At 39.6% G+C, this 12,371-nt stretch overlaps 1 protein-coding gene across 1 annotated transcript in view; it reads right to left on the minus strand.

Annotated features, from left to right (window-relative positions):
• The window catches only part of CUBN (cubilin), a 313,379-nt gene that overhangs the window by 286,277 nt on the left and 14,731 nt on the right, over positions 1-12,371 (minus strand). The window contains exons 8-13 of the mRNA XM_008056348.2: positions 11,400-11,562; positions 8,484-8,615; positions 7,516-7,611; positions 4,398-4,516; positions 3,794-3,980; positions 2,239-2,351 (exon numbers count right to left, since the gene is read on the minus strand). Of these exons, the coding sequence (XP_008054539.1) occupies positions 2,239-2,351; positions 3,794-3,980; positions 4,398-4,516; positions 7,516-7,611; positions 8,484-8,615; positions 11,400-11,562 (810 nt within the window). The remainder of the gene's footprint in view (positions 1-2,238; positions 2,352-3,793; positions 3,981-4,397; positions 4,517-7,515; positions 7,612-8,483; positions 8,616-11,399; positions 11,563-12,371) is intronic.

A 12,371-nucleotide genomic window follows, 5' to 3' on the forward strand; every position in this document is an offset into this window, starting at 1 on the left:
GGTTCGAGACCCGCCTGGGCAGCGAGACCTCATCTCTACAATAAATCAAAAAATCAGCCGGGCATGGTAGCGCGTGCCTGTGATTCCGGCTACTCGGAAGGCGGAGGCGGAAGGATCGCCGGAGCCCAGTGGGTCGAGGCTGCGGTGGCCAGGAGTGGCCACTGCACTGCAGTCTGGGTGACAGAGTGAGACTCCAAAAAACAAACAAACAAACAAACAAAAAATTCAATTTCCATGAGAACCTAAGATGCAACAATCTTCAGCTAATGAAAAGGAATGTCAGAAATATTTGAAATTTCATGCTACAATATTTTCAAGATCAGTTATCCATCATTATATCACTTTCTCTCTTGACACAGTTTAAATGAAAATCAAAAAATGTTAATTAATTGAACTATATGGATTTGTACATGTTTTCTACTATAATATGCATATTATAGTGGGGAGAAGATATAAAAATCACCATAATCAAGAGAAAACAAGATGAATTTTCTTACACATTGATAATAAAAGTATTACAGATTTTTCACATAAAAATAATTTTTCAAGAGAAAAATGTTTTCAATGTTAGGAAATGAAATTCATGAAAACAAAATGAAAGGAAGGAAATTCACATAACATTCCCACTGGGAAATTTATTTGACAGTTTATTTTATTGTAGGGTTACTGAGCCCTCCCACCTTGAGAGAAAAAAAAATGTTTGTACAATGCCCTCTGTAATATTAGTTTGCTGGGAAAAGTTAATAGGATTTCAAAGGGAAAATCTTATCTATTCAGACACAACACTTTATTTTTATGAGTCCAGAAGTTGGTTGAGAAACAAATATCTAGAAATGTCTGAGTAATTAATTTTGGGGGTAAAAGCACTAAAAACCTTGGACTTGGATTTTAATTTGAAGAATGTTCATGCAATGGCTCAGAGTCACAAGCTTTGGGGGCAAATGGCCAGGGTTTGAGTGATTGCACACCACTTGCAAACCTCAATTACCCGGACACATTTCTCAATTGCACTAGGGTTTATTTCCTCATATGTAAAATGAGGCTAATAATTTCTATCTGTCAGGGTTATGAGAGATAGAAATGAAATATTGTACCTGGCACAGAGAAGACAATTGATAAGAAAATCATCTTGGCCAGATGTGGTGGCTCAGCCTCTATTCTCAGCATTTTGGGAGGCCAAGGCAAGAGGATTGCCTGAGTCCGGGGGTTCGAGATTAGTGTGGGCAACTTGGTAAGACCTCGTCTCTACAATAAATCACAAAAACTGGCCAGGCGTGGTGGCGTGCATCTGTAGTTCCAGCTACCTGGAAGGCTGAGGCGGAAGGATCGCCTAAGCCCAACAGGTCAAGGCTGCAGTGGCCATGAGTGTGCCACTGCACTCCAGCCTGGGCAACAAGAGTGAGATTCCAACTTGAAAAAAGAAAAACAAAAAGAGAAACAAAAAAGGAAATCTTAATAGTAGTCATGGTTTTAGTATAATAATATACATAAGACTGAGTGATCATCTTCAGAAATACTGTCCCAGTAACACCATGGTTTTGCTAGCAGGAGTTCAAATTACTTACAATGGGTCAACCAGTGGAGAAAATCATTTGGGGTGGGCAAGGTGGTTCACACCTATAATCCCAGCATTTTGGAAGGCTGAAACAGGAGGAACAGTTGAGCCCAGGAGTTTGAGACCAGCCTACGCAACATACAAGACCTCGTCACTACAAAAATAAAAATAAAAAAATGTAGCTGGGCGTGGTGGTGCACACCTGCAGTCCCAGCTCCTCGAGAGGTTGAGGCAGGATTTTTGCCTGGCCTCAGGAGGTGGAGGCTGCAGTGAGCTGTGAATGTGCCACTGCACTCCAGCCTGGGTGACAGAGTGAGACTCTGACTCAAAAAAAAAAAAAAAAATCATTCATACTGGACAAAGCATGGACTTTGGAACCAGACAAACTTGGCTTTGAAATTCAACTATCCCAATTACAAACAAAGAAGTGTTAAAGATCTTTTACTGACTTTTCTTACTTTTCATTATTTCATCTACCAAATGAGCATACGATTACTCAATTCAGAGTTGATATAAGCTTAGAGGAAGGCAGACAAATGTTGAGCCCAAAGCCTGGCACTTGACAAGCCCTTAATATAAGACAGGTGAATTACCATTAAATACACTTGGTGTAATATATATACATGTTACATAGTCATATATGCAAATGAAATGTGCATTTAAGCCGGAGATGCCACATTTACCTTTCCTACTTCCGTTCGGATGACCCAGAAGCAGTTCACGTCATGAACAAAACCAACATCGGGGGTCCTGTAGCTGAAGCTTCCACTGACCCCTGAGAGGGACTCCCCACAAACTGCAAAGGAAAAGAAGAACTGTGCTTTCCTGAGACTCAGGGAAGAGGCTGGGCAACTCGAACCCTGCTGCTGGGATATTGAGAAAAGTCTGAACAATGAATGCTGGAGACAAAAGCCCTGCCATTCCTTCTGAGCCCCCTTTTCTGTCGACACCACCCAAATCCCACCTCTTGTGCAAAGTCCAGTTGAGGCCACATCACCTCCTTCCTGAACTTCCCTTGACCCTGGCTCCTATTCTCTGTCCTTCTACGACACTTGACTTTACCCCACACAATTTAGCTCAGATCTCTAGTTCTTGTATCTGTTCTGCCATTCTGCGTTCATCCAAGTCTCCCTGACTGGAAAGTAAAAAGATAATAAGTGGAGACAATATTTTACACTTCCCTATTTCTCCGCAGGGTCTGTCATAATCCTCAACACATAGTAAGATCTCAATAAATGTGTTGATTCAGAATCAGGAGTATTAATTGGAAGGTGGAATAGTCAGAAGAGACTTTATTGGGGATATTGAATGTGAAGTGCTCCTGAGAGATGAATACACCTGGATGGGAAACACAAAAAAAAGAATTTGGAAGCTGGGCATGGTGGCTCACACCTGTAAACACAGCACTTTGGGAGGTTGGGGCAGGGTAATTGCTTGAGCCCAGGAGTTCAAGAGGTCTTTACACAAGATTTAAAAAATAACCTCATGTGGTCGTGCACACCTGGAGTCTCAGCTACTCAGGAGGCTGAGGTGGGAGGATCACTTGAGCCTAGGAGTTTGAGGCTGTGGTGAGCAGTGATCATGCCACTGCACTCCAAGCTGGGTAGAAAGAGTGAGACCCCGACTCAAAAAAAAAAAAAAATAAAAGAATTTGGGGAAGTTTGTGAAGAAAAATATCTGAAATAAAAGAACAGTGGAAATACTCATGGTGGCATAAGGCCAGGTGACAAAACTATCTAGCTTGTGTAAGGGTAATTTTAGGGAACTAGAGAAAAATAAACATAAGACTAAATGGATAGAATGAAGCCTGGCTATAAAGGATAATTAAAATACAATCCCAATCTCTATTTAACTGGCAATGAGGAGCCACTGTATATTTTAGAGCAGGTGAGTGACATGATTAAGTGTGGTCTTCCAGGGAAATTGAATAACTGCTATATGGAAAGAGGAAATGTCAAGGGGTAATACTTTAGCATATTTTAAATTTAGAAAGGACACATGAAAATGACAACTAGTTATTTAATTCTTTTTAAAGGAAAGCTATCCTAGCTTAAATTGAAATGTATACATTTTTCTCTTGTGATTCCTATACCATTACTGCAAGGAAATACTTAGTTCTCAACATCTGAGCAATTGGACAAGAAAGTAGATTCAGGTAGAACAATCTGCCGCAGGACACATTAAAGGATGATGTTTCTAAGCAGTGAGTGTCCGTGGTATGAGAAATGCTGACCGTACCTTGCTGGGCAATCTGACATAGCGGGCCAGTCCAGAAACGTGTGCATTCACAGCTGAAAGAATTAATGCCATCAACACAAGTTCCCCCATTTGAACAGGGGTTGCTCAAACACTCATTGATGTTTTCTGTGCAGTTGATACCTGTCCAACCTGATTCACACTTACAAAAATAACCAGAGACTGTGTCCTAAGGGGGAAAAACAAATGGATAGAAAATCAGCTTGAATCCACCCAAATAAGAAAGGAAAGTGGTTCTAATGAACGTTTTCTAGGCAATGGAACATAGTAAGTGTTTTCTAGTAGCCTAACCTATAATTAATAAGTCTAAATGGTAATTGCTAAGTATAAGAAGTCAGACTTATTTGGATTAAACTGTAGGCTTGGGTCACTACTTTGTGAATCACTGAGACAAAAAATTAACTCCCTGGTTCTTCCTGAGATTAAAGTTATTACCTACCTTTTACCTAAGAGTTATTGACAGTCCCTCATCTTAAGCCTGACTTATTCTCTTAAACTTCAGGAATCATATAAGAACATCTGTTGTAGAAGTGAAGCTAAAATTATTCTTAGGTGCTCTCTCTGCACAGGAAGAATAAAGACTCACGAAGCATTGTCCGTTTAAACAGGGTTGACTTAGGCAAACGTCACTGAGCTGCACACATCCATTTGTCCCATAGCCATTTCCAGTGTATCCTGGGAGACACGTGCAAAGAGGTAAGGAACCTGTTTAGAAATAAAATAGAAGTGTAAATACAGCTATCCTTGATTTGGATTCAGTCACTAAGCTCAGTGTCTGCTGCCCACAAAAAAGATCTACCTGGCTAATTTTTTGACTGCATAATTCTATGGGCAGACAAAATAAGGCATAAGGAAAAAAAATATTAGAAGCTTTTATTTCTTTTCTTTCTTTCTTTCTTTCTTTTTTTTTTTTTTTTTTGAGTCAGGGTCTTACTCTGTCATCTAGGCTGGAGTGCAGTGGCATGATTACAGATCACCCCAGCCTTGGGTCGGACCCCTGGGCTCAGGCAATCATTCTGTCTCAGCCTCCAGAGTTTCTGGGACCACAGGAGTGTGCCTCTACATCTGGCTAATTTTTTTACTTTTTGTAGAGATGATGTCTCTCTTGCCAAGGCTGATATCCAATTCCTAAGCTCAAGCATCCTCCTGCCTCAGCCTCCCAAGGTGCTAGGATTATAGGTGTGAGCCACTGCACCTGGCCTATTTTCCATTTTTCATCTTAACTCAAAACACCATCAAACGTTTTCTGTACTTCATGTATGGATTGACACTGTTGCTGTCAGTCCATAAGTCAGATGGTCCTGGGCTGTGTACAAACGTGGGGTGCCCCAAGAGGAAGACAGGAGGTCCTCATCACTAAGGGGTTATATCGGTGAGAAAGAGGATTCTTAGGATGGGGAATCTGTTGCACGCACTGTTTATATATTGACTGTTTAATCTTCCCAAGAGCCCTATACATAGGTATTACTATAATCCCGGTACTGCCGGGGTAGGGTGAGGGACACATAACATCAGAAAAGATACCTGATCTCAAACCAGGCAAAGTGGGAACCAAAGGGAGGCCCAAACTTTACCCGTATGACGTTCACCTATATACCTAATCCTGAACCGTACCCCACATCTTTAAAATAAAACATAAAAAAAAGAAAAAAATGTGCAAGATGTTTCTAAATAAAATTTTAAAAGTAAAGATTTTATATGAATACATTAAATAAATAAAATAATTGCCTAGAATTGTGTTTTTGCAATTAATTGCTTTAAAAAAATATTTACAGGGAAAAATGGTGGAATAAGTCATCTCTAGTATTGTTGCAGCTTGCCTAGAAATGTTTTAAGGTTCCTGGGTTAGGGTTAGGGTTACAGGTTGTAGTAAAGAAAAGAAGCCTAAAAGTGCATAAAGTGCTACTTCATGTCATCTACAATATGTCTGTCTTCTATCTGAAAAAGGAGTTATTTTTATAATAGCATCTGTTGTAAGCACTTTACATATAAGGATTCATTGAATCATCTCAAGAACCCTCAGAGGTAGGTGCTATTATTATCCTTATTTTGTAGATGAGATTAAGTGTCAAGCACAGAGATTAAATGTCTTGACCAAGGACGTGTACCTAAAATACAGTTTAAGCCCAGAGAGAAATATAAGCAGTCTTTTTCTAGAAATCATGCTCCTAACCACTTTGGTAAGCTGGTAATCAATTGATGAGCATTTATTTCTACATATGACAAATTAAAAAATAAAGGTGGACTGGGCTCAGTGACTCAACCTGTAATCCCACCACTTTTTGAGGCCGAGGTATGTGGATTGCCTATGCCTTCGGGTTTAAGACCAGCCCGGGAAACTTGGCGAGACCTCATCTCTACGATAAATTAAAAAATTAGCTGGGCACAGTAGCGAGCGCCTGTAGTCTGGCTGCTTGGAAGTCTGAGGCCAAAGGATCCCTGAAACCCAGCAGGTCAACGCTGGAGTGGCTGTGAGTATGCCTCTGCACTCCAGCCTGGGCGACAGAGTGATTCCCACTCAAAACTAAATAAATAAATAAACAAAATAAAGGTGGTATCTCAAAATAGCAAGAGATGATATATTATTTAAGAAATGGAATGGGGTCCACCCATTTGAACAAAAAATATCACGCTAGAACTCTGTTTGATGCTATAGATTTAAAAAATGATTAAAAGATCAAGGATATTAATGTGAAAAAAACTCATAACAGTATAAAGAAGAAACATGTACTTGACTATTTTTAAAGAGCTCAGTAAAGAAGGACTTCCTGAACCTGACTGTAAAAGGAGAAATAATAAAAGAAAAGATTGCTCTATTTGACTACATAACAATTTTAGAAACTACCACCACAAAATTAAAAGAAAAACAATATGCCAGGAAAAACCCTTATAAAACATAACAGATAATGAGATAATGTCCTCAGTGTATCATGAAATTTTACAAACCAATAAGCAAGTGAGCAAAGGACATGAACAAATAGGGGGGAGAAAAGTCCAGTAAAAATGTAAAAAGTATTAATTATTAGTAATCAAAAAGTATAAATGAAAATAATGAGAAACTAATTTTTATCTATAAATTGACCAAGATGAAAAATAATAGTAGTTTCCATAATTGTCAAAGACGGGGTAAATATATACTTTCATATACTGTTAATGAGTATATACACTGATACATTTGTTGGAGAAAGTTGAGCAATATCTATTTTGCAAATCATTGGAAGTGAATCTTCTATTATGCAGTGTTGCAGACACTGTTGGTTGTCGCTCTAGGTCCATTTTCCTCTTTCCTGGTAGTGAACCTTATTTCATCTGGACTCAGGATGCCTGAAATAGAGGCTATCCTTCCCAACCTTCCTTTGCAGCCAGGTTTAGCCAAGTGGCTCAGTGCAGGCCAATGACATGGAAATGGAAGACTCCTTAAAGAGCAGTGGCATTCCCTTCATCCTTCTTTTCTCTTTCTGGCTTGCTGGTATATACTCAGGATTAATTTGCTTGCTTCATTACCTTGGAAAATATTTTCTAAACTAGAGCAGATCGTTAAAGAGCTTAGTCTACTGCGTTTTTCAAAAAGTCCAAATGTATGGTTTTCGGGTTGAAGGTCAAAATAAGAATTTTGAGGACAGAGGACATTGCTGTTTACGTGTTGTGTTGTTTTAGAGGGTCAGGTTAACCTATCCAAAGCCAAGAAAGAGACAAGTCATTACCTAGAGCCGAGGAACAGGACGCATCTGGGTGGCAGCCTCCATTATTGACCGAGCAGATGTCTATGAGTGTGCACACTCTTCCATCTCCCTGGTACCCTGCTCAGAGCAAGGACAGGGGCATGAGAAGCAGCATCAAGAACGTGGTAGAAAGAGAATGCCAACCTGAGACCCAACTATCCCAATCAGGTATCCTCTATCGTCAAAACAGAAAAAGGAAATATAAAATATCATAAACAAATACGATTTCATAACTAAGAAAAGAACAAGACTAAAAACCTCATTTCATAAACACAGTTCTGGGTTGTTTCTAATTTTTAAAAATGTATGAAACTACTGGTAGACTTAGAAAGTGCTGATAATAAGGAAGTTGACATTTTTAAATGACAGTGACTCTTAGAGGTAAATGTCTTGTAGAAGTTCAAAGTACCATTGTTTCATGCTATTAAAACATACAAGATTTCAGTTTATCCCTTTGAACTCCCTGAACTTCTTGGTCAGTGATTCAGTTTAGATGAGAGGATAGCAGTAATGACTTCTTTCCAGAAGAGAAAGAAAACTAACAAGTATTATATACCTACTGCGATGCCTATGACTTAGTAAACTTTATATGCAAAACATCTCATGAATGCACTATATTCATAAATTACTTGTGGGAACAATGAAGCCGTAGGTCTTTGATCCACACAGAAGATTTTTCAAGTTATACACTACTTCAGTGGCTATTGCATAGTTTATAAAGGCGTAATGTCTTGCACTGATACTCAAAATGTTTTTTATTTCTTGCTTATAATAGAGTTGTACTAATAGTTGTACTAATAGTTGTCCTGAATCCACAAGACAAGCAAAACTTTCTGCACGAACTACTCTGTTTCTCTCCTTAGACATCATCTGTAAGATGGAGCACAAGATTCTGTGTTCAAATGTGTGCATTCCCTGTAACAGTATCAGGAATTGCACGGATGCAGCACCTGGTGGACAGGCCTGACAGTGATGAGATCCGGGCGTATTCACACACTCCACTGGTGGAGCCACAGAACAGCCGCCATTGTTTATTTCACATTCATTGATATCTTCGCAAATGTATCCATTTCCTTGCCAACCTAGAAATACAAGAAGATGTGAAAGTTTGGCTCCATAGACAAGTCAACAAAGGAAAAATGACAATCGTCAGAACACATAAAAATCTGCTTGCTCAATTCAAGAAATTATAGATTAAAATAAGAGTTATGCTTATCCAATTGACAAAAATTGTTTTAAATTCTTAGAAACAAATTCTGACAACAAGTGGGAGCAAATGAACTCCGGTTATAGACTGTTGATTGGGATTAATATAACCTATTTGAAAAGATATCTGTCAGTATTCATTAATAGTTTTTAAATACATACCCTTTGACTAACAATCCTACCTATCGAAACTCACTCTAGTGTGATAAAACTACCAGTATATTAAGATATAGGCAAGAGAGTGTCTATTGTTGCATTGTTTAATAGGGGGAAAAACACTTCAATAGTCAATAAAAGCACAGATGAATACTTCATGACTCATCTATACCACTGAATACTAAAAATGAAAAGTTATTAAAAACGTTTAATAACATGCATACATATGCACACACGTCGTGAGAGTTTTCCCATATATATTTTAATTCTAAATTCTAAATGTTAGTATAGTGTGCAGAGTTGGGATCACATTCCCAATTTGGGGAGTGACTTTTTTAAAACCCCATGTATCTTTCCATATATTTATATGTGAAGGAAAAGGTAGAGGGGGAGAGAGAACAAATGGCTAACAGGGTCTCATCGGGAAGATGAGATTGAAGGAGAAGAAAGAAAATAGCATTTTAGTCGTTTCCATTTTAATCAATTGTTACAACAAGTTTGTATTACTTTTGCAATTCAAATTATCAAAATGATAAGAATGCTTTTTAAAATTTTAAGCCTTTAAAATATTTACATTCTTTGATCTAAGTGGAGTCCCTTTCTAAGAATCTACTTAAGAAAATCAAAGTTATCACATTTCTGAATGATAAAATGAGAACCCAGAGAAAAGTTGGGAGGAAATAATGATGTTAATGGCGATCCTCTGAGTGATAAGATTACGGGTACTTTCTTCTGCTTTTTTTCCTCATATTTTTATAGTTTTGTTATATTTTATAAGAAGCATATACTACTTTGGTATTTGGGGTAAAAAAAAGTGATTAAAGGGAAAACAAAAAGTTTTTGGTTTTCTTGTTTCTTAAAATAGATTGTAAGAGCACATTACCCATCCTAACTTAAATAACTTTATTTTTCTGATTTCTAGCTTTTAAAGATTGTCACTGATAAATTACCTTCAAGAATGTAATTAATTGCAAATTTCACTTGCCTCTAAGAACTAAGAGGGAAAAATACATTTTTTTTCCCATTTTCTTTCTAGTTTTACAAGACCTAAACCTATAACATGCAAGAAATCTCTAAACTGGAAGTCTCTAAATGAAGCAATAGGTGTGCAGGGTTTCTTGGCGAGACAAAGTAAGAGTATCCAGCAGCTCTGCTCAGATCCAGAGTCAGGTGACCTGGGTTTGAATCTTTGCTGCCTGTAAGCTATGTGATCTGGGGCAAGTTAGTCAACCTCTGTAAGCCTCAACATCTCATATTTTAAAGTGTAAATAATACTTATTCCTACCACCTCTTGCTTTTGTTGTAATTGTAAGAATTAAAAGAAAGATTGCTTACACAGTGGCTTAACAGCATTTTTTTTTTTTTTGAAAGCGGGATTTAATGAGAAGACAGAAAAGCTCCCAAAGTGGGAGGGGGGCTGAGGGGGTTGCCTGGCATTTTTTTTTAAAGCTGCTATGATTTTATTCTCTGTGTTCCACTTTCTAAGAACACCCAGGAAGTGCAGGGAGATCTTATAAACTCCCAGAGGTCTGGCTAATTGCTTACCAGTGCACCCCACACAGGGCTCAGTTCAGAGTAGGCGCCCCTACAAGTGAATATGTAGTGACTGGATGATGGCTTATCATAGAGTAAGATGCATTTAGAGCCGGGCTCGGTGGCTCAGCCTGTAATTCTGCGCCTTGGGAGGCTGAGGTGAGTGGATTGCCTGAGCCCGCGGGTTCGAGACCCGCCTGGGTAACTTGGCGAGACCTCATCTCTACAGTAAAATCAATAAATTAGCCGGGCATGGTAGCGCGCGCCTGTAGTTCCAGCTACTTGGAAGGCTGAGGCGGAAGGATCGCCGGAGCCCAGCAGGTCGAGGCTGCGGTGGCCGGGAGCGGCCACTGCACTCCAGTCTGGGTGACAGAGTGAGACTCCAACTCAAAAAAAAAAAAAAAGATGCATTTAGATTCAAACCCAGGCCGTCTTTGACTAGAGTCCACTTTTTCAGCAACTCAATACATGTCCTCCCCTGGAGATTAGGTCTCTGTGGGGGCTGTGATGGAACTGGCTACCCCTGTTTACACCAGGCCACTAGGTACTCTAATGACATACCCAGGTGAGGACTACTGGACTATGGTGAAGGCACAAAAAGGTCAAATAATGTACTCAAGTTCACAGACATCTAGTTAGTATGGAAAGGGGGAGTAGTGAACGCATCTTTTGTTCTCAGATCTAGTGGGTTGACAGTCACAGCAATATAACATTTAACTTAAAAACTCTTTGGCCAGCCCTGCCCCAAAGTTTGACTCTAGCACAGTTGGTGGGAAAAAACTCCCACTTCCGTCGTGGAATTGTTATAGCAGTGAGATGGTATTGAGCTGAACTTCGTGAAATACGACAGAGAACTGGATTTGAACTCCTCCTCGGAAAGATCTTCTTATCGATCAGTCCTGGAAGAAATCAGCTCCTGGCACCTTGCCAGCCCAGCATGGAGAGCCTGGCACGTGGCCCTGAGAATGTACCTGTTGGACAGGCCCCGCAGTAGAAAGAGCCTGGAGTGTTGTAACACTGCACAAGGGAGGAGCAAGGCGCGGGTTGGAGGCTGCACTCATCGATGTCTTGCGTGCAGGCAGGGCTGTTTCCTGTGGACATCCACCCGGCGTCACAGATGCAGCTGTACTTGGGCTGGCAGAACGACAACAGCGTGATTGAACACAATCGTGAAAATGAGCAAGAAACCCTTTCGAAAATTCTACTGAGCCCCAAACTGTTTTTCCTCTAACATTCATTTCCATGAGGCCAATTGAGTGGCTTCTCTTTTTCTTCCAGTATGATTAAGCATTTAGACCAGACCATGCAAAAAAACAGAAACATCTTTATTTTGGAGGAAGAGGAACCTATAATTTACCCCAAAGATGCCAGAGAAAGAGCAACAACAATCAAGAACTGTAAGTCAATATAATTAAAGTCAATCAACTCAGCCTGCTATGTTTTTAGAGGGAAAAACACCCATGTAGGCACAGACCTTGGAAAATCAATTCTGTTTGTTTCTTTTTTGAAAGTCTTTCCTTCCCCTCCCACCAACCTCCCCAACCATTTTCCATCACCATGGGTAGAAACAAAATAGAACTAAAAGTAAAGAACTGAAGAGGGGCCAGGACTGGGTGAACCTGAGGGTCAAGAGTCAAGGTCATCAGAACTCAGAGCATGCAGGGGCACTCAGGGAAGTGGTTTCTCCAAGTCTGCAGCACTCACAGGGGTCCAGAACTTAAAAAAAAACAAAAAAACAGATTCCTTAAAGCCCTGTATTGCTGAAAAGACTGGGATTTTTGCGTTGTCTCTGTCAGAACTCACAAGGCCAAGAGAAGGTCACATCCCACAGACAGACTCGTAACGGAATAATTTTAAAAGTTAGTATTTTACATATTGACATCTTTTTTTTTTTTTTTTTAAAGTTGGAGTCTCACTCTGTTGCCCAGACTGGAGTGCAGTGG

The sequence above is a fragment of the Carlito syrichta genome, unplaced genomic scaffold (genome assembly GCF_000164805.1).
Source record: "Carlito syrichta isolate Samal-C Ts95f unplaced genomic scaffold, Tarsius_syrichta-2.0.1 Scaffold302327, whole genome shotgun sequence".
NCBI classification, from domain to species: Eukaryota; Metazoa; Chordata; class Mammalia; order Primates; family Tarsiidae; genus Carlito; species Carlito syrichta.